Below are 21,409 nucleotides of genomic sequence, written 5' to 3' on the forward strand. Positions count from 1 at the left end.
AGCACACCGCCGACCATGACCAGTACACCAACCAGCACATTGACCACAGAGAGCAGTACACCAACCAGCACATCGACCGCAGAGACCAGTACACCGACCAGCACATCGACCAAAGTGACCAGTACACCAACCAGCACATCGACCACAGAGACCAGTACACCAACCAGCACATCGACCACAGAGACCAGTAGACCTACCAGCACAATGACCACAGTGACCAGTAGAGCTACCAACACATCGATCACACTGACCAGTACCACTACCAGTACATCGACCACGGATACCAGTACACCAACCAGCACATCGACCACAGAGACCAGCACACCAACCAGAACAACGACCAAAGTGACCAGTACACCGACCACCACATCAACCACAGTGACCAGTACACTGACCAGCACATCGACCACAGTGACCAGTACACCAACCACCACATCGACCACAGAGACCACTACACCGACCAGTACATCGACCACGAATACCAGTACACCAACCAGCACATCGACCACAGACACCAGCACACCAACCAGCACAACGACCAAAGTGACCAGTACACCGACCAGCACATTGACCACAGTGACCAGTACACCTACCAGCACATCGACCACAGAGACCAGTACACCTACCAGCACATTGACCACAGATACCAGTATGCTGACCAGCACAGCGACCACAGTGACCAGTGCACCAACCAGCACATCAACCACAGTGACCAGTACACCGACCAGCACATTGACCACGGATACCAGTACACTGACCAGCACATTGACCACAGTGACCAGTACACCTACCAGTACATTGACCACAGTGACCAGTACACCGACCAGCACAGCGACCACAGTGACCAGTAGACCTACCAGCACATCGATCACACTGACCAGTAGAACTACCAGTACATCGACCACAGATACCAGTACACCGACCAGCACATCGACCAAAGTGACCAGTACACCGACCAGCACATCAACTGCAGTGACCAGTACACCGACCAGCATATCGACCACAGTGACCAGTACACCGACCAGCACATTGACCACAGAGACCAGTACACCAACCAGCACAGCGACCACAGTGACCAGTACACCGACCAGCTCATTGACCACAGATACCAGTACGCTGACCAGCACAGCGACCACAGTGACCAGTGCACCAACCACCACATCAACCACAGTGACCAGTACACCGACCAGCACAATGACCACAGTGACCAGTACACCTACGAGGACATCGACCACAGTGACCAGTGTGCCGACCACCACAACGACCACAGCAACCAGTACATCGACCAGCACATTGACCACACAGACCAGTACACCATCCACAGTGACCAGCACACCAACTCAAACATTGAATACAGAGACCAGCACACCGACCAGCACAGCGACCACGGATACCAGTACACTGACCAGCACAGCGACCACAGTGACCAGTGCACCGACCACCACATCAACCACAGTGACCAGTACACCGACCAGCACATCAACCACGGATACTAGTACACCAACCAGCACAGCGACCACAGTGACCAGTACACCGACCAGTACATCATTCACACTGACCAGTACCACTACGAGTACATCGACCACAGATACCAGTACACCAACCAGCACGACCAAAGTGACCAGTACACCGACCAGCACATCGACCACAGACATCAGCACACCAACCAGCACAACGACCACTGTGACCAGCATACTGACCAGCACATCACCCACAGAGACCAGTACATCAACCAGTTCACCAACCAGCACACCGCCGACCATGACCAGTACACCAACCAGCACATTGACCACAGAGAGCAGTACACCAACCAGCACATCGACCGCACAGACCAGTACACCGACCAGCACATCGACCAAAGTGACCAGTACACCAACCAGCACATCGACCACAGAGACCAGTACGCTGACCAGCACAGCGACCACAGTGACCAGTAGACCTACCAGCACAATGACCACAGTGACCAGTAGACCTACCAGCACATCGATCACACTGACCAGTACCACTACCAGTACATCGACCACGGATACCAGTACACCAACCAGCACATCGACCACAGAGACCAGCACACCAACCAGAACAACGACCAAAGTGACCAGTACACCGACCACCACATCAACCACAGTGACCAGTACACCGACCAGCACATCGACCACAGTGACCAGTACACCAACCACCACATCGACCACAGAGATCAGTACACCGACCAGTACATCGACCACGAATACCAGTACACCAACCAGCACATCGACCACAGACACCAGCACACCAACCAGCACAACGACCAAAGTGACCAGTACACCGACCAGCACATTGACCACAGTGACCAGTACACCTACCAGCACATCGACCACAGAGACCAGTACACCTACCAGCACATTGACCACAGATACCAGTATGCTGACCAGCACAGCGACCACAGTGACCAGTGCACCAACCACCACATCAACCACAGTGACCAGTACACCGACCAGCACATTGACCACGGATACCAGTACACTGACCAGCACATTGACCACAGTGACCAGTACACCTACCAGTACATTGACCACAGACACCAGTACACCGACCAGCACAGCGACCACAGTGACCAGTAGACCTACCAGCACATCGATCACACTGACCAGTAGAACTACCAGTACATCGACCACAGATACCAGTACACCGACCAGCACATCGACCAAAGTGACCAGTACACCGATCAGCACATCAACTGCAGTGACCAGTACACCGACCAGCATATCGACCACAGTGACCAGTACACCAACCAGCACATTGACCACAGAGACCAGTACACCAACCAGCACAGCGACCACAGTGACCAGTACACCGACCAGCTCATTGACCACAGATACCAGTACGCTGACCAGCACAGCGACCACAGTGACCAGTGCACCAACCACCACATCAACCACAGTGACCAGTACACCAACCAGCACAATGACCACAGTGACCAGTACACCTACGAGGACATCGACCACAGTGACCAGTGTGCCGACCACCACAACGACCACAGCAACCAGTACATCGACCAGCACATTGACCACACAGACCAGTACACCATCCACAGTGACCAGCACACCAACTCAAACATTGAATACAGAGACCAGCACACCGACCAGCACAGCGACCACGGATACCAGTACACTGACCAGCACAGCGACCACAGTGACCAGTGCACCGACCACCACATCAACCACAGTGACCAGTACACCGACCAGCACATCAACCACGGATACTAGTACACCAACCAGCACAGCGACCACAGTGACCAGTACACCGACCAGTACATCGATCACACTGACCAGTACCACTACGAGTACATCGACCACAGATACCAGTACACCAACCAGCACGACCAAAGTGACCAGTACACCGACCAGCACATCGACCACAGACATCAGCACACCAACCAGCACAACGACCACTGTGACCAGCATACTGACCAGCACATCACCCACAGAGATCAGTACATCAACCAGTTCACCAACCAGCACACCGCCGACCATGACCAGTACACCAACCAGCACATTGACCACGGAGAGCAGTACACCAACCAGCACATCGACCGCAGAGACCAGTACACCGACCAGCACATCGACCAAAGTGACCAGTACACCAACCAGCACATCGACCACAGAGACCAGTACGCTGACCAGCACAGCGACCACAGTGACCAGTAGACCTACCAGCACAATGACCACAGTGACCAGTAGAGCTACCAGCACATCGATCACACTGACCAGTACCACTACCAGTACATCGACCACGGATACCAGTACACCGACCAGCACGACCAAAGTGACCAGCACACCAACCAGCACATCGACCACAGAGACCAGCACACCAACCAGCACAACGACCAAAGTGACCAGTACACCGACCACCACATCAACCACAGTGACCAGTACACCGACCAGCACATCGACCACAGTGACCAGTACACCGAGCACCACATCGACCACAGAGATCAGTACACCAACCAGCACATCGACCACAGACACCAGCACACCAACCAACACAACGACCAAAGTGACCAGTACACCGACCACGACATCAACCACAGTGACCAGTACACCTACCAGCACATTGACCACAGATACCAGTATGCTGACCAGCACAGCGACCACGAATACCAGTACACCAACCAGCACATCGACCACAGACACCAGCACACCAACCAGCACAACGACCACAGCGACCAGTACACCGACCAGCACATTGACCACGGATACCAGTACACTGACCAGCACATTGACCACAGTGACCAGTACACCTACCAGCACATTGACCACAGACACCAGCACACCAACCAGCACAGCGACCACAGTGACCAGTAGACCTACAAGCACATCGATCACACTGACCAGTACCACTACCAGTACATCGACCACGGATACCAGTACACTGACCAGCACAGCGACCACAGTGACCAGTGCACCGACCATCAGATCAACCACAGTGACCAGTACACCGACCAGCACATCGACCAAAGTGACCAGTACACCGACCAGCACATCAACTGCAGTGACCAGTACACCGACCAGCACATCGACCACAGTGACCAGTACACCGACCAGCATATCGACCACAGTGACCAGTACACCGACCAGCACATTGACCACAGAGACCAGTACACCAACCAGCACAGCGACCACAGTGACCAGTACACCGACCAGCTCATTGACCACAGATACCAGTACGCTGACCAGCACAGCGACCACAGTGACCAGTGCACCAACCACCACATCAACCACAGTGACCAGTACACCGACCAGCACATTGACCACAGTGACCAGTACACCTACCAGGACATCGACCACAGTGACCAGTGCGCCGACCACCACAACGACCACAGCAACCAGTACATCGACCAGCACATTGACCACACAGACCAGTACACCATCCACAGTGACCAGCACACCAACTCAAACATTGAATACAGAGACCAGCACACCGACCAGCACAGCGACCACGGATACCAGTACACTGACCAGCACAGCGACCACAGTGACCAGTGCACCGACCACCACATCAACCACAGTGACCAGTACACCGACCAGCACATCAACCACGGATACTAGTACACCAACCAGCACAGCGACCACAGTGACCAGTACACCGACCAGTACATCGATCACACTGACCAGTACCACTACGAGTACATCGACCACAGATACCAGTACACCAACCAGCACGACCAAAGTGACCAGTACACCGACCAGCACATCGACCACAGACATCAGCACACCAACCAGCACAACGACCACTGTGACCAGCATACTGACCAGCACATCACCCACAGAGACCAGTACATCAACCAGTTCACCAACCAGCACACCGCCGACCATGACCAGTACACCAACCAGCACATTGACCACAGAGAGCAGTACACCAACCAGCACATCGACCGCACAGACCAGTACACCGACCAGCACATCGACCAAAGTGACCAGTACACCAACCAGCACATCGACCACAGAGACCAGTACGCTGACCAGCACAGCGACCACAGTGACCAGTAGACCTACCAGCACATCGACCACAGTGACCAGTACACCAACCACCACATCGACCACAGAGATCAGTACACCGACCAGTACATCGACCACGAATACCAGTACACCAACCAGCACATCGACCACAGACACCAGCACACCAACCAGCACAACGACCAAAGTGACCAGTACACCGACCAGCACATTGACCACAGTGACCAGTACACCTACCAGCACATCGACCCCAGAGACCAGTACACCTACCAGCACATTGACCACAGATACCAGTATGCTGACCAGCACAGCGACCACAGTGACCAGTGCACCAACCAGCACATCAACCACAGTGACCAGTACACCGACCAGCACATTGACCACGGATACCAGTACACTGACCAGCACATTGACCACAGTGACCAGTACACCTACCAGTACATTGACCACAGACACCAGTACACCGACCAGCACAGCGACCACAGTGACCAGTAGACCTACCAGCACATCGATCACACTGACCAGTAGAACTACCAGTACATCGACCACAGATACCAGTACACCGACCAGCACATCGACCAAAGTGACCAGTACACCGACCAGCACATCAACTGCAGTGACCAGTACACCGACCAGCATATCGACCACAGTGACCAGTACACCAACCAGCACATTGACCACAGAGACCAGTACACCAACCAGCACAGCGACCACAGTGACCAGTACACCGACCAGCTCATTGACCACAGATACCAGTACGCTGACCAGCACAGCAACCACAGTGACCAGTGCACCAACCACCACATCAACCACAGTGACCAGTACACCAACCAGCACAATGACCACAGTGACCAGTACACCTACCAGGACATCGACCACAGTGACCAGTACATCGACCAGCACATTGACCACGCAGACCAGTACGCCATCCACAGTGACCAGCACACCAACTCAAACATTGAATACAGAGACCAGCACACCGACCAGCACAGCGACCACGGATACCAGTACACTGACCAGCACAGCGACCACAGTGACCAGTGCACCGACCACCACATCAACCACAGTGACCAGTACACCGACCAGCACATCAACCACGGATACTAGTACACCAACCAGCACAGCGACCACAGTGACCAGTACACCGACCAGTACATCGATCACACTGACCAGTACCACTACGAGTACATCGACCACAGATACCAGTACACCAACCAGCACGACCAAAGTGACCAGTACACCGACCAGCACATCGACCACAGACATCAGCACACCAACCAGCACAACGACCACTGTGACCAGCATACTGACCAGCACATCACCCACAGAGATCAGTACATCAACCAGTTCACCAACCAGCACACCGCCGACCATGACCAGTACACCAACCAGTACATTGACCACAGAGAGCAGTACACCAACCAGCACATCGACCGCAGAGACCAGTACACCGACCAGCACATCGACCAAAGTGACCAGTACACCAACCAGCACATCGACCACAGAGACCAGTACGCTGACCAGCACAGCGACCACAGTGACCAGTAGACCTACCAGCACAATGACCACAGTGACCAGTAGAGCTACCAGCACATCGATCACACTGACCAGTACCACTACCAGTACATCGACCACGGATACCAGTACACCGACCAGCACGACCAAAGTGACCAGCACACCAACCAGCACATCGACCACAGAGACCAGCACACCAACCAGCACAACGACCAAAGTGACCAGTACACCGACCACCACATCAACCACAGTGACCAGTACACCGACCAGCACATCGACCACAGTGACCAGTACACCGAGCACCACATCGACCACAGAGATCAGTACACCAACCAGTACATCGACCACGGATACCAGTACACCAACCAGCACATCGACCACAGACACCAGCACACCAACCAGCACAACGACCACAGCGACCAGTACACCGACCAGCACATTGACCACAGAGACCAGTACATCAACCAGCACAGCGACCACAGTGACCAGTACACCGACCAGCTCATTGACCACAGATACCAGTACGCTGACCAGCACAGCGACCACAGTGACCAGTGCACCAACCACCACATCAACCACAGTGACCAGTACACCGACCAGCACATTGACCACAGTGACCAGTACACCTACCAGGACATCGACCACAGTGACCAGTGCGCCGACCACCACAACGACCACAGCAACCAGTACATCGACCAGCACATTGACCACACAGACCAGTACACCATCCACAGTGACCAGCACACCAACTCAAACATTGAATACAGAGACCAGCACACCGACCAGCACAGCGACCACGGATACCAGTACACTGACCAGCACAGCGACCACAGTGACCAGTGCACCGACCACCACATCAACCACAGTGACCAGTACACCGACCAGCACATCAACCACGGATACTAGTACACCAACCAGCACAGCGACCACAGTGACCAGTACACCGACCAGTACATCGATCACACTGACCAGTACCACTACGAGTACATCGACCACAGATACCAGTACACCAAACAGCACGACCAAAGTGACCAGTACACCGACCAGCACATCGACCACAGACATCAGCACACCAACCAGCACAACGACCACTGTGACCAGCATACTGACCAGCACATCACCCACAGAGACCAGTACATCAACCAGTTCACCAACCAGCACACCGCCGACCATGACCAGTACACCAACCAGCACATTGACCACAGAGAGCAGTACACCAACCAGCACATCGACCGCACAGACCAGTACACCGACCAGCACATCGACCAAAGTGACCAGTACACCAACCAGCACATCGACCACAGAGACCAGTACGCTGACCAGCACAGCGACCACAGTGACCAGTAGACCTACCAGCACATCGACCACAGTGACCAGTACACCAACCACCACATCGACCACAGAGATCAGTACACCGACCAGTACATCGACCACGAATACCAGTACACCAACCAGCACATCGACCACAGACACCAGCACACCAACCAGCACAACGACCAAAGTGACCAGTACACCGACCAGCACATTGACCACAGTGACCAGTACACCGACCAGCACATCAACCACGGATACCAGTATGCTGACCAGCACAGCGACCACAGTGACCAGTGCACCAACCAGCACATCAACCACAGTGACCAGTACACCGACCAGCACATTGACCACGGATACCAGTACACTGACCAGCACATTGACCACAGTGACCAGTACACCTACCAGTACATTGACCACGGATACCAGTACACCGACCAGCACAGCGACCACAGTGACCAGTAGACCTACCAGCACATCGATCACACTGACCAGTAGAACTACCAGTACATCGACCACAGATACCAGTACACCGACCAGCACATCGACCAAAGTGACCAGTACACCGGCCAGCACATCAACTGCAGTGACCAGTACACCGACCAGCATATCGACCACAGTGACCAGTACACCAACCAGCACATTGACCACAGAGACCAGTACACCAACCAGCACAGCGACCACAGTGACCAGTACACCGACCAGCTCATTGACCACAGATACCAGTACGCTGACCAGCACAGCAACCACAGTGACCAGTGCACCAACCACCACATCAACCACAGTGACCAGTACACCAACCAGCACAATGACCACAGTGACCAGTACACCTACCAGGACATCGACCACAGTGACCAGTGTGCCGACCACCACAACGACCACAGCAACCAGTACATCGACCAGCACATTGACCACACAGACCAGTACGCCATCCACAGTGACCAGCACACCAACTCAAACATTGAATACAGAGACCAGCACACCGACCAGCACAGCGACCACGGATACCAGTACACTGACCAGCACAGCGACCACAGTGACCAGTGCACCGACCACCACATCAACCACAGTGACCAGTACACCGACCAGCACATCAACCACGGATACTAGTACACCAACCAGCACAGCGACCACAGTGACCAGTACACCGACCAGTACATCGATCACACTGACCAGTACCACTACGAGTACATCGACCACAGATACCAGTACACCAACCAGCACGACCAAAGTGACCAGTACACCGACCAGCACATCGACCACAGACATCAGCACACCAACCAGCACAACGACCACTGTGACCAGCATACTGACCAGCACATCACCCACAGAGATCAGTACATCAACCAGTTCACCAACCAGCACACCGCCGACCATGACCAGTACACCAACCAGTACATTGACCACAGAGAGCAGTACACCAACCAGCACATCGACCGCAGAGACCAGTACACCGACCAGCACATCGACCAAAGTGACCAGTACACCAACCAGCACATCGACCACAGAGACCAGTACGCTGACCAGCACAGCGACCACAGTGACCAGTAGACCTACCAGCACAATGACCACAGTGACCAGTAGAGCTACCAGCACATCGATCACACTGACCAGTACCACTACCAGTACATCGACCACGGATACCAGTACACCGACCAGCACGACCAAAGTGACCAGCACACCAACCAGCACATCGACCACAGAGACCAGCACACCAACCAGCACAACGACCAAAGTGACCAGTACACCGACCACCACATCAACCACAGTGACCAGTACACCGACCAGCACATCGACCACAGTGACCAGTACACCGAGCACCACATCGACCACAGAGATCAGTACACCAACCAGTACATCGACCACGGATACCAGTACACCAACCAGCACATCGACCACAGACACCAGCACACCAACCAGCACAACGACCACAGCGACCAGTACACCGACCAGCACATTGACCACAGAGACCAGTACATCAACCAGCACAGCGACCACAGTGACCAGTACACCGACCAGCTCATTGACCACAGATACCAGTACGCTGACCAGCACAGCGACCACAGTGACCAGTGCACCAACCACCACATCAACCACAGTGACCAGTACACCGACCAGCACATTGACCACAGTGACCAGTACACCTACCAGGACATCGACCACAGTGACCAGTGCGCCGACCACCACAACGACCACAGCAACCAGTACATCGACCAGCACATTGACCACACAGACCAGTACACCATCCACAGTGACCAGCACACCAACTCAAACATTGAATACAGAGACCAGCACACCGACCAGCACAGCGACCACGGATACCAGTACACTGACCAGCACAGCGACCACAGTGACCAGTGCACCGACCACCACATCAACCACAGTGACCAGTACACCGACCAGCACATCAACCACGGATACTAGTACACCAACCAGCACAGCGACCACAGTGACCAGTACACCGACCAGTACATCGATCACACTGACCAGTACCACTACGAGTACATCGACCACAGATACCAGTACACCAAACAGCACGACCAAAGTGACCAGTACACCGACCAGCACATCGACCACAGACATCAGCACACCAACCAGCACAACGACCACTGTGACCAGCATACTGACCAGCACATCACCCACAGAGACCAGTACATCAACCAGTTCACCAACCAGCACACCGCCGACCATGACCAGTACACCAACCAGCACATTGACCACAGAGAGCAGTACACCAACCAGCACATCGACCGCACAGACCAGTACACCGACCAGCACATCGACCAAAGTGACCAGTACACCAACCAGCACATCGACCACAGAGACCAGTACGCTGACCAGCACAGCGACCACAGTGACCAGTAGACCTACCAGCACATCGACCACAGTGACCAGTACACCAACCACCACATCGACCACAGAGATCAGTACACCGACCAGTACATCGACCACGAATACCAGTACACCAACCAGCACATCGACCACAGACACCAGCACACCAACCAGCACAACGACCAAAGTGACCAGTACACCGACCAGCACATTGACCACAGTGACCAGTACACCGACCAGCACATCAACCACGGATACCAGTATGCTGACCAGCACAGCGACCACAGTGACCAGTGCACCAACCAGCACATCAACCACAGTGACCAGTACACCGACCAGCACATTGACCACGGATACCAGTACACTGACCAGCACATTGACCACAGTGACCAGTACACCTACCAGTACATTGACCACGGATACCAGTACACCGACCAGCACAGCGACCACAGTGACCAGTAGACCTACCAGCACATCGATCACACTGACCAGTAGAACTACCAGTACATCGACCACAGATACCAGTACACCGACCAGCACATCGACCAAAGTGACCAGTACACCGGCCAGCACATCAACTGCAGTGACCAGTACACCGACCAGCATATCGACCACAGTGACCAGTACACCAACCAGCACATTGACCACAGAGACCAGTACACCAACCAGCACAGCGACCACAGTGACCAGTACACCGACCAGCTCATTGACCACAGATACCAGTACGCTGACCAGCACAGCAACCACAGTGACCAGTGCACCAACCACCACATCAACCACAGTGACCAGTACACCAACCAGCACAATGACCACAGTGACCAGTACACCTACCAGGACATCGACCACAGTGACCAGTGTGCCGACCACCACAACGACCACAGCAACCAGTACATCGACCAGCACATTGACCACACAGACCAGTACGCCATCCACAGTGACCAGCACACCAACTCAAACATTGAATACAGAGACCAGCACACCGACCAGCACAGCGACCACGGATACCAGTACACTGACCAGCACAGCGACCACAGTGACCAGTGCACCGACCACCACATCAACCACAGTGACCAGTACACCGACCAGCACATCAACCACGGATACTAGTACACCAACCAGCACAGCGACCACAGTGACCAGTACACCGACCAGTACATCGATCACACTGACCAGTACCACTACGAGTACATCGACCACAGATACCAGTACACCAACCAGCACGACCAAAGTGACCAGTACACCGACCAGCACATCGACCACAGACATCAGCACACCAACCAGCACAACGACCACTGTGACCAGCATACTGACCAGCACATCACCCACAGAGATCAGTACATCAACCAGTTCACCAACCAGCACACCGCCGACCATGACCAGTACACCAACCAGTACATTGACCACAGAGAGCAGTACACCAACCAGCACATCGACCGCAGAGACCAGTACACCGACCAGCACATCGACCAAAGTGACCAGTACACCAACCAGCACATCGACCACAGAGACCAGTACGCTGACCAGCACAGCGACCACAGTGACCAGTAGACCTACCAGCACAATGACCACAGTGACCAGTAGAGCTACCAGCACATCGATCACACTGACCAGTACCACTACCAGTACATCGACCACGGATACCAGTACACCGACCAGCACGACCAAAGTGACCAGCACACCAACCAGCACATCGACCACAGAGACCAGCACACCAACCAGCACAACGACCAAAGTGACCAGTACACCGACCACCACATCAACCACAGTGACCAGTACACCGACCAGCACATCGACCACAGCGACCAGTACACCGAGCACCACATCGACCACAGAGATCAGTACACCAACCAGTACATCGACCACGGATACCAGTACACCAACCAGCACATCGACCACAGACACCAGCACACCAACCAACACAACGACCAAAGTGACCAGTACACCGACCACGACATCAACCACAGTGACCAGTACACCTACCAGCACATTGACCACAGATACCAGTATGCTGACCAGCACAGCGACCACGAATACCAGTACACCAACCAGCACATCGACCACAGACACCAGCACACCAACCAGCACAACGACCACAGCGACCAGTACACCGACCAGCACATTGACCACGGATACCAGTACACTGACCAGCACATTGACCACAGTGACCAGTACACCTACCAGCACATTGACCACAGACACCAGCACACCAACCAGCACAGCGACCACAGTGACCAGTAGACCTACAAGCACATCGATCACACTGACCAGTACCACTACTAGTACATCGACCACGGATACCAGTACACTGACCAGCACAGCGACCACAGTGACCAGTGCACCGACCATCAGATCAACCACAGTGACCAGTACACCGACCAGCACATCGACCAAAGTGACCAGTACACCGACCAGCACATCAACTGCAGTGACCAGTACACCGTCCAGCACATCGACCACAGTGACCAGTACACCGACCAGCATATCGACCACAGTGACCAGTACACCGACCAGCACATTGACCACAGAGACCAGTACACCAACCAGCACAGCGACCACAGTGACCAGTACACCGACCAGCTCATTGACCACAGATACCAGTACGCTGACCAGCACAGCGACCACAGTGACCAGTGCACCAACCACCACATCAACCACAGTGACCAGTACACCGACCAGCACATTGACCACAGTGACCAGTACACCTACCAGGACATCGACCACAGTGACCAGTGCGCCGACCACCACAACGACCACAGCAACCAGTACATCGACCAGCACATTGACCACACAGACCAGTACGCCATCCACAGTGACCAGCACACCAACTCAAACATTGAATACAGAGACCAGCACACCGACCAGCACAGCGACCACGGATACCAGTACACTGACCAGCACAGCGACCACAGTGACCAGTGCACCGACCACCACATCAACCACAGTGACCAGTACACCGACCAGCACATCAACCACGGATACTAGTACACCAACCAGCACAGCGACCACAGTGACCAGTACACCGACCAGTACATCGATCACACTGACCAGTACCACTACGAGTACATCGACCACAGATACCAGTACACCAACCAGCACGACCAAAGTGACCAGTACACCGACCAGCACATCGACCACAGACATCAGCACACCAACCAGCACAACGACCACTGTGACCAGCATACTGACCAGCACATCACCCACAGAGACCAGTACATCAACCAGTTCACCAACCAGCACACCGCCGACCATGACCAGTACACCAACCAGCACATTGACCACAGAGAGCAGTACACCAACCAGCACATCGACCGCAGAGACCAGTACACCGACCAGCACATCGACCAAAGTGACCAGTACACCAACCAGCACATCGACCACAGAGACCAGTTCACCTACCAGCACATCGACCACAGATACCAGTACGCTGACCAGCACAGCAACCACAGTGACCAGTGCACTAACCAGCACATCAACCACAGCGACCAGTACACCGACCAGCACATTGACCACAGATACCAGCACACCAACCAGCACAACGACCACAGTGACCAGTACACTGACCGGCACATTGACCACAGATACCAGTACACCTACCAGCAAAACGACCTTAGTGACCAGTACACCAACCAGCACATCAACCACTGTGACCAGCATACTGACCACCACATCAACCACAGTGACCAGTACACCGACCAGCACATCGACCACAGACACCAGCACACCAACCAGCACATCGACCACAGTGACCAGTACTCCAACCAGCACAGCGACCACAGAGACCAGTACACCGACCAGCACATCGACCACAGAGACCAGTGCACCGACCAGCACATCGACCACAGAGACCAGTACACCGACCAGCACAGCAACCACAGTGACCAGTGCACCAACCACCACATCAACCACAGTGACCAGTACACCGACCACCACATTGACCACAGTGACCAGTACACCGACCAGCACATTGACCACAGCGACCAGTACCCCAACCAGCACAGCGACCACAGTGACCAGTACACCGACCAGCATACCGACCAGAGTGACCAGTACACCAACCAGCACAACAACCAAAGTTAACAGTACACCAACCAGCACATTGACCACACAGACCAGTACACCATCCACAGTGACCAGCACACCAACTCAAACATCGACCACGGACACCAGTACACTGACCAGCACATCGACCACGGACACCAGTACACTGACCAGCACAGCGACCACAGTGACCAGTGCACCGACCAGCACATCGACCACAGTGATCAGTACACCTACCAGCACATCGACCACAGAGACCAGTTCACCTACCAGCACATCGACCACAGAGACCAGTACACCTACCAGCACATCTACCACAGAGACCAGTACACCGACCACAGTGATCAGTACATTGACCAGCACATCGACCACAGAGACCAGTTCACCTACCAGCACATCGACCACAGAGACCAGTACACCAACCAGCACATCGACCACTGTGACCAGTACACCGACCAGCACATCGACCACAGAGACCAGTACACCTACCAGCACATCGACTCCAGAGACCAGTACACCTACCAGCACATCGACCACAGTGACCAGTACGCTGACCAGCACATCGACCACAGTGACCAGTACACCTACCAGCACATCAACCACTGTGAACAGTACACCGACCAGCACAACGACCACAGTGACCAGTACACCGACCACCACATCAACCACAGCGACCAGTACACCAACCAGTACATTGACCACGGATACCAGTACACTGACCAGCACAGCGACCACAGTGACTAGTGCACCAACCACCACATCAACCACAGTGACCAGTGCACCAACCACCACAACGACCACAGTGACCAGTACACCGACCACCACATCGACCACTGTGACCAGTACACCGACCAGCACACCGACCACAGTGACCAGTACACTGACCGGCACATCAACCACAGTGACCAGTAAACCTACCAACACAACGACCACAGTGACCAGTAGACCTACCAGCACATCGATCACACTGACCAGTACCACTACCAGTACATCGACCACGGATACCAGTACACCAACCAGCACAATGACCAAAGTGACCAGTACACCGACCAGCACAATGACCAAAGTGACCAGTACACCGACCGGCACATTGACCACAGGGATCAGTACTCCAACCAGCACATCGACCACAGACACCAGCACACCAACCAGCACAACGACCACTGTGACCAGCATACTGACCAGCACATCACCCACAGAGACCAGTACACCAACTAGCACATCAACCACAGTGACCAGTTCACCAACCAGTTCACCAACCAGCACACCACCGACCATGACCAGTACACCGACCAGCACATCGACCGCAGAGACCAGTACACCAACCAGCACATTGACCACAGAGACCAGTACACCATTCAGCACATCGACCACAGATACCAGTACACCTACCAGCACATCGACCACAGAGATCAGTACACCAACCAGTACATCGACCACCACATCGATCACACTGACCAGTACCACTACCAGCACATCGACCACAGACACCAGCACAACGACCAAAGTGACCAGTACACCGACCGGCACATTGACCACAGGGATCAGTACACCTACCAGCACATTGACCACAGACATGAGCACACCAACCAGCACAACCACCACTGTGACCAGCATACTGACCAGTACATCAACTACAGCGACCAGTACACCAACTAGCACATCAACCACAGTGACCAGTTCAACAACCAGTTCACCAACCAGCACACCGCCGACCATGACCAGTACACCAACCAGCACATTGACCACAGAGAGCAGTACACTGACCAGCACATCAACCACAGAGACCAGTACACTGACCAGCACATCGACCACAGAGACCAGTACACCTACCAGCACATCGACCACAGTGACCAGTACACCGACCAGCACAGCGACCACAGTGACCAGTACACCGACCAGCACAGCGACCACAATGACCAGTAGACCTACCAGCACATTGATCACACTGACCAGTACCACTACCAGTACATCAACCAGAGACACCAGTACACCAACCAGCACGACCAAAGTGATCAGTACTCCAACCAGCACATTGACCACAGACACCAACACACCAACCAGCACAACGACCACTGTGACCAGCATACTGACCAGCACATCACCCACAGAGACCAGTACACCAACCAGCACAGCGACCACAGCGACCAGTACACTGACCAGCACATCACCCACAGAGACCATTACACCAACTAGCACATCAACCACAGGGACCAGTACACTGACCAGCACATCAACCACAGTGACCAGTTCAACAACCAGTTCACCAACCAGCACACCGCCGACCATGACCAGTACACCGACCAGCACATCGACCACAGAGACCAGTACACTGACCAGCACATCAACCACAGAGACCAGTACACCAACCAGCACATCAACCACAGAGACCAGTACACCTACCAGCACATTGACCACAGATACCAGTATGCTGACCAGCACAGCGACCACAGTGACCAGTACACCGACCAGCACAATGACCACAGTGACCAGTACACTGACCAGCACAGCGACCACAGTGACCAGTACACCGACCGGCACATTGACCACAGACACCAGCACACCAACCAGCACACCGACCACAGTGACCAGTACACCGACCAGCACACCGACCACAGAGACCAGTACACCTACCAGCACATTGACCACAGTTACCAGTAGACCTACCAGCACATCGATCACACTGACCAGTACCACTACCAGTACATCGACCAGAGACACCAGTACACCAACCAGCACGACCAAAGTGATCAGTACTCCAACCAGCACATTGACCACAGACACCAACACACCAACCAGCACAACGACCACTGTGACCAGCATACTGACCAGCACATCACCCACAGAGACCAGTACACCAACCAGCACAGCGACCACAGCGACCAGTACACTGACCAGCACATCACCCACAGAGACCATTACACCAACTAGCACATCAACCACAGGGACCAGTACACTGACCAGCACATCAACCACAGTGACCAGTTCAACAACCAGTTCACCAACCAGCACACTGCCGACCATGACCAGTACACCGACCAGCACATCGACCACAGAGACCAGTACACTGACCAGCACATCAACCACAGTGACCAGTACACCAACCAGCACATCAACCACAGAGACCAGTACACCATTCAGCACATTGACCACTGTGACCAGTACACCTACCAGCACATTGACCACAGATACCAGTACGCTGACCAGCACAGCGACCACAGTGACCAGTGCACCAACCACCATATCGACCACTGTGACCAGTACACCGACCAGCACAACGACCACAGTGACCAGTACACCGACCACCACATCGACCACAGTGACCAGTACACCGACCAGCACATTGACCACAGACACCAGCACACCAATCAGCACAACGACCAAAATGACCAGTACACTGACCGGCTCATTGACCACAGTGACCAGTACACCAACCAGCACATCAACCACAGAGACCAGTACACCGACCAGTACATCGACCACAGAGACCAGTACACCAACCAGCACATCGACCACAGAGACCAGTAGACCTACCAGCACAACGACCACAGTGACCAGTACACAGACCAGCACATCGATCACACTGACCAGTACCACTACCAGTACATCGACCACGGATACCAGTACACCAACCAGCACATCGACCACAGACACCAGCACACCAACCAGCACAACGACCAAAGTGACAAGTACACCGACCGGCACATTGACCACAGTGATCAGTACACCAACCAGCACATCGACCACAGACACCAGTACACCTACCAGTACATCGACCACAGAGACCAGTACACCAACCAGCACATCGACCACAGAGACCAGTACACCAACCAGCACAACGACCACTGTGACCAGTGCACCAACTAGCACATCAACCACAGAGACCAGTACACCAACTAGCACATCAACCACAGTGACCAGTTCACCAACCAGCACACCGCCGACCATGACTAGTACACCAACCAGCACAGCGACAACAGTGACCAGTGCACCAACCACCACATCAACCACAGTGACCAGTTCACCAACCAGCACATTGACCACGGATACCAGCACACTGACCAGCAAAGCGACCACAGTGACCAGTACACTGACCAGCACATCAACCACAGTGACCAGTACACCTACCAGCACATTGACCACAGACACCAGCACACCAACCAGCACAGCGACCACAGTGACCAGTAGACCTACCAGCACATCGATCACACTGACCAGTACCACTACCAGTACATCGACCACAGATACCAGTACACCAACCAGCACGACCAAAGTGACCAGTACTCCAACCAGCACATCGACCACAGCGACCAGTACACCGACCAGCACATCGACCACAGCGACCAGTACACCGACCAGCACATCGACCACAGCGAATAGTACACCGACCAGCACATCAACCACAGAGACCAGTACACTGACCAGCACAACGACCACAGCGACCAGTACACCGACCAGCACATCGACCACAGTGACCAGTACACCGACCAGCACATCGACCACAGTGACCAGTACACCGACCACAGTGACCAGTACACCAACCAGCACAGCGACCACAGTGACCAGTAGACCTACCAGTACATCGATCACACTGACCAGTACCACTACCAGTACATCGTCCACGGATACCAGTACACCAACCAGTACATCAACCACAGTGACCAGTACACCGACCAGCACATCAACCACAGTGACGAGTACACCGACCAGCACATTGACCACAGCGAATAGTACACCGACCAGCACATTGACCACACAGACCAGTACACCGACCAGCAAAACGACCACAGTGACCAGTACACCGACCAGCACATTGACCACACAGACCAGTACACCTACCAGCAAAATGACCACAGTGACCAGTGCACCGACCACAGTGACCAGTACACCAACCAGCACAGCGACCACAGTGACCAGTAGACCTACCAGTACATCGATCACACTGACCAGTACCACTACCAGTACATCGTCCACGGATACCAGTACACCAACCAGTACATCAACCACAGTGACCAGTACACCGACCAGCACATCAACCACAGTGACGAGTACACCGACCAGCACATTGACCACAGCGAATAGTACACCGACCAGCACATTGACCACACAGGCCAGTACACCAACCAGCACATCGACTACAGTGACTAGTACACCAGCCACAGGGTCCAGCACACTGACCAGCACATCGACTACAGTGACCACGAGACCAACCACACAGTCCAGCACATCAATTACAGTGAACAGTCCACTGCCCACACAGTCCAGCAACCTGACCAGCACATCGGCTATTGTGACCAGTACACTGATCACACAATCCAGCACACTGACCAGCGCATCGACTACAGTGATCAGTACACCGACCACACAGTACAGCACACCAACCAGCACATCACCGACACCAACCAGAACACCAACAGGAACTTCAGCAAAGCCACCAAGTGAACCCAGCAGTACATCAAACATGGCAACCACAAATACCATGACAAGCCGCATGACATCCACAATGACCTCCTCCTCAACAACCAAAAAGCCGGTGTTGACGACAGCTGTTACAACTCCTCGGACCACTGTACGTTCCACCACAACTAAGTTACCAGGTAACTGTTGATGTTGTTACTTAGTTTGTTCATGTCACATCAAACAGTCTATTTTGTGTATCATCCTGTCCTGAATTATAGCATTGTCTTTCACCTTCTACATATGCCAACTGACCTCTGGATGTTTTCAATATTTCTGCTGTTGTTTATTAGTTACAAACCATCCTGCTGTGTTGCCTCATTAATAAAACCTGAATAGTGCTGAGGAAACAGAGAGTCTGCAGAGAAACTTGGATAGATTGGGAGAATGGGAAAAGAAGTGGCAAATGAAGTACAATGTTGGAAAGTGTATGGTTATGCACTTTGGCAGTAGAAAGAAACGTGCAGACTAATATTCAAATGGGGAGAGAATTCAAAGTTCTGAGATGCAACGGGACTTGGGAGTCCTCATGCAGGATATCCTTAAGGCTACCCTCCAGGTTGAGTCAGTGGTGAAGAAGGCGAATGCAATGTTGGCATTCATTTCTAGAGGAATAGAGTATAGGAGCAAGGGATGTGATGTTGAGGCTCTATAAGGCGCTGGTGAGACCTCACTTGGAGTACTGTGGGCCATTTTGGGCTCCTTATTTAAGAAAGGATGTGCTGGCATTGGAGAAGGTGCAGAAAAGATTCACTAGAATGATT

The 21,409-nt window shown here is 53.8% G+C and overlaps 1 protein-coding gene across 1 annotated transcript; it reads left to right on the forward strand.

Moving 5' to 3' along the window:
* The first annotated feature begins 15 nt into the window (after window positions 1-15).
* Window positions 16-20,630, forward strand: LOC140198384 (uncharacterized). Its single transcript, XM_072259480.1, has 20 exons — window positions 16-22; window positions 809-2,289; window positions 2,409-2,593; window positions 2,951-3,241; window positions 4,793-5,043; window positions 5,177-5,356; window positions 5,945-6,105; window positions 6,409-6,883; window positions 7,160-8,100; window positions 9,156-9,387; window positions 9,893-10,456; window positions 11,891-12,366; window positions 12,409-13,186; window positions 13,742-13,945; window positions 14,729-14,833; window positions 15,259-15,415; window positions 16,803-16,912; window positions 17,609-17,640; window positions 18,253-18,448; window positions 20,449-20,630. Exons 1-20 carry the CDS (start codon window positions 16-18, stop codon window positions 20,628-20,630), a joined length of 7,008 nt encoding a protein of 2,335 aa, XP_072115581.1.
* Window positions 20,631-21,409: the final 779 nt, after the last annotated feature.

This window comes from Mobula birostris, chromosome 5, assembly GCF_030028105.1.
Source record: "Mobula birostris isolate sMobBir1 chromosome 5, sMobBir1.hap1, whole genome shotgun sequence".
Taxonomy (NCBI): domain Eukaryota; kingdom Metazoa; phylum Chordata; class Chondrichthyes; order Myliobatiformes; family Myliobatidae; genus Mobula; species Mobula birostris.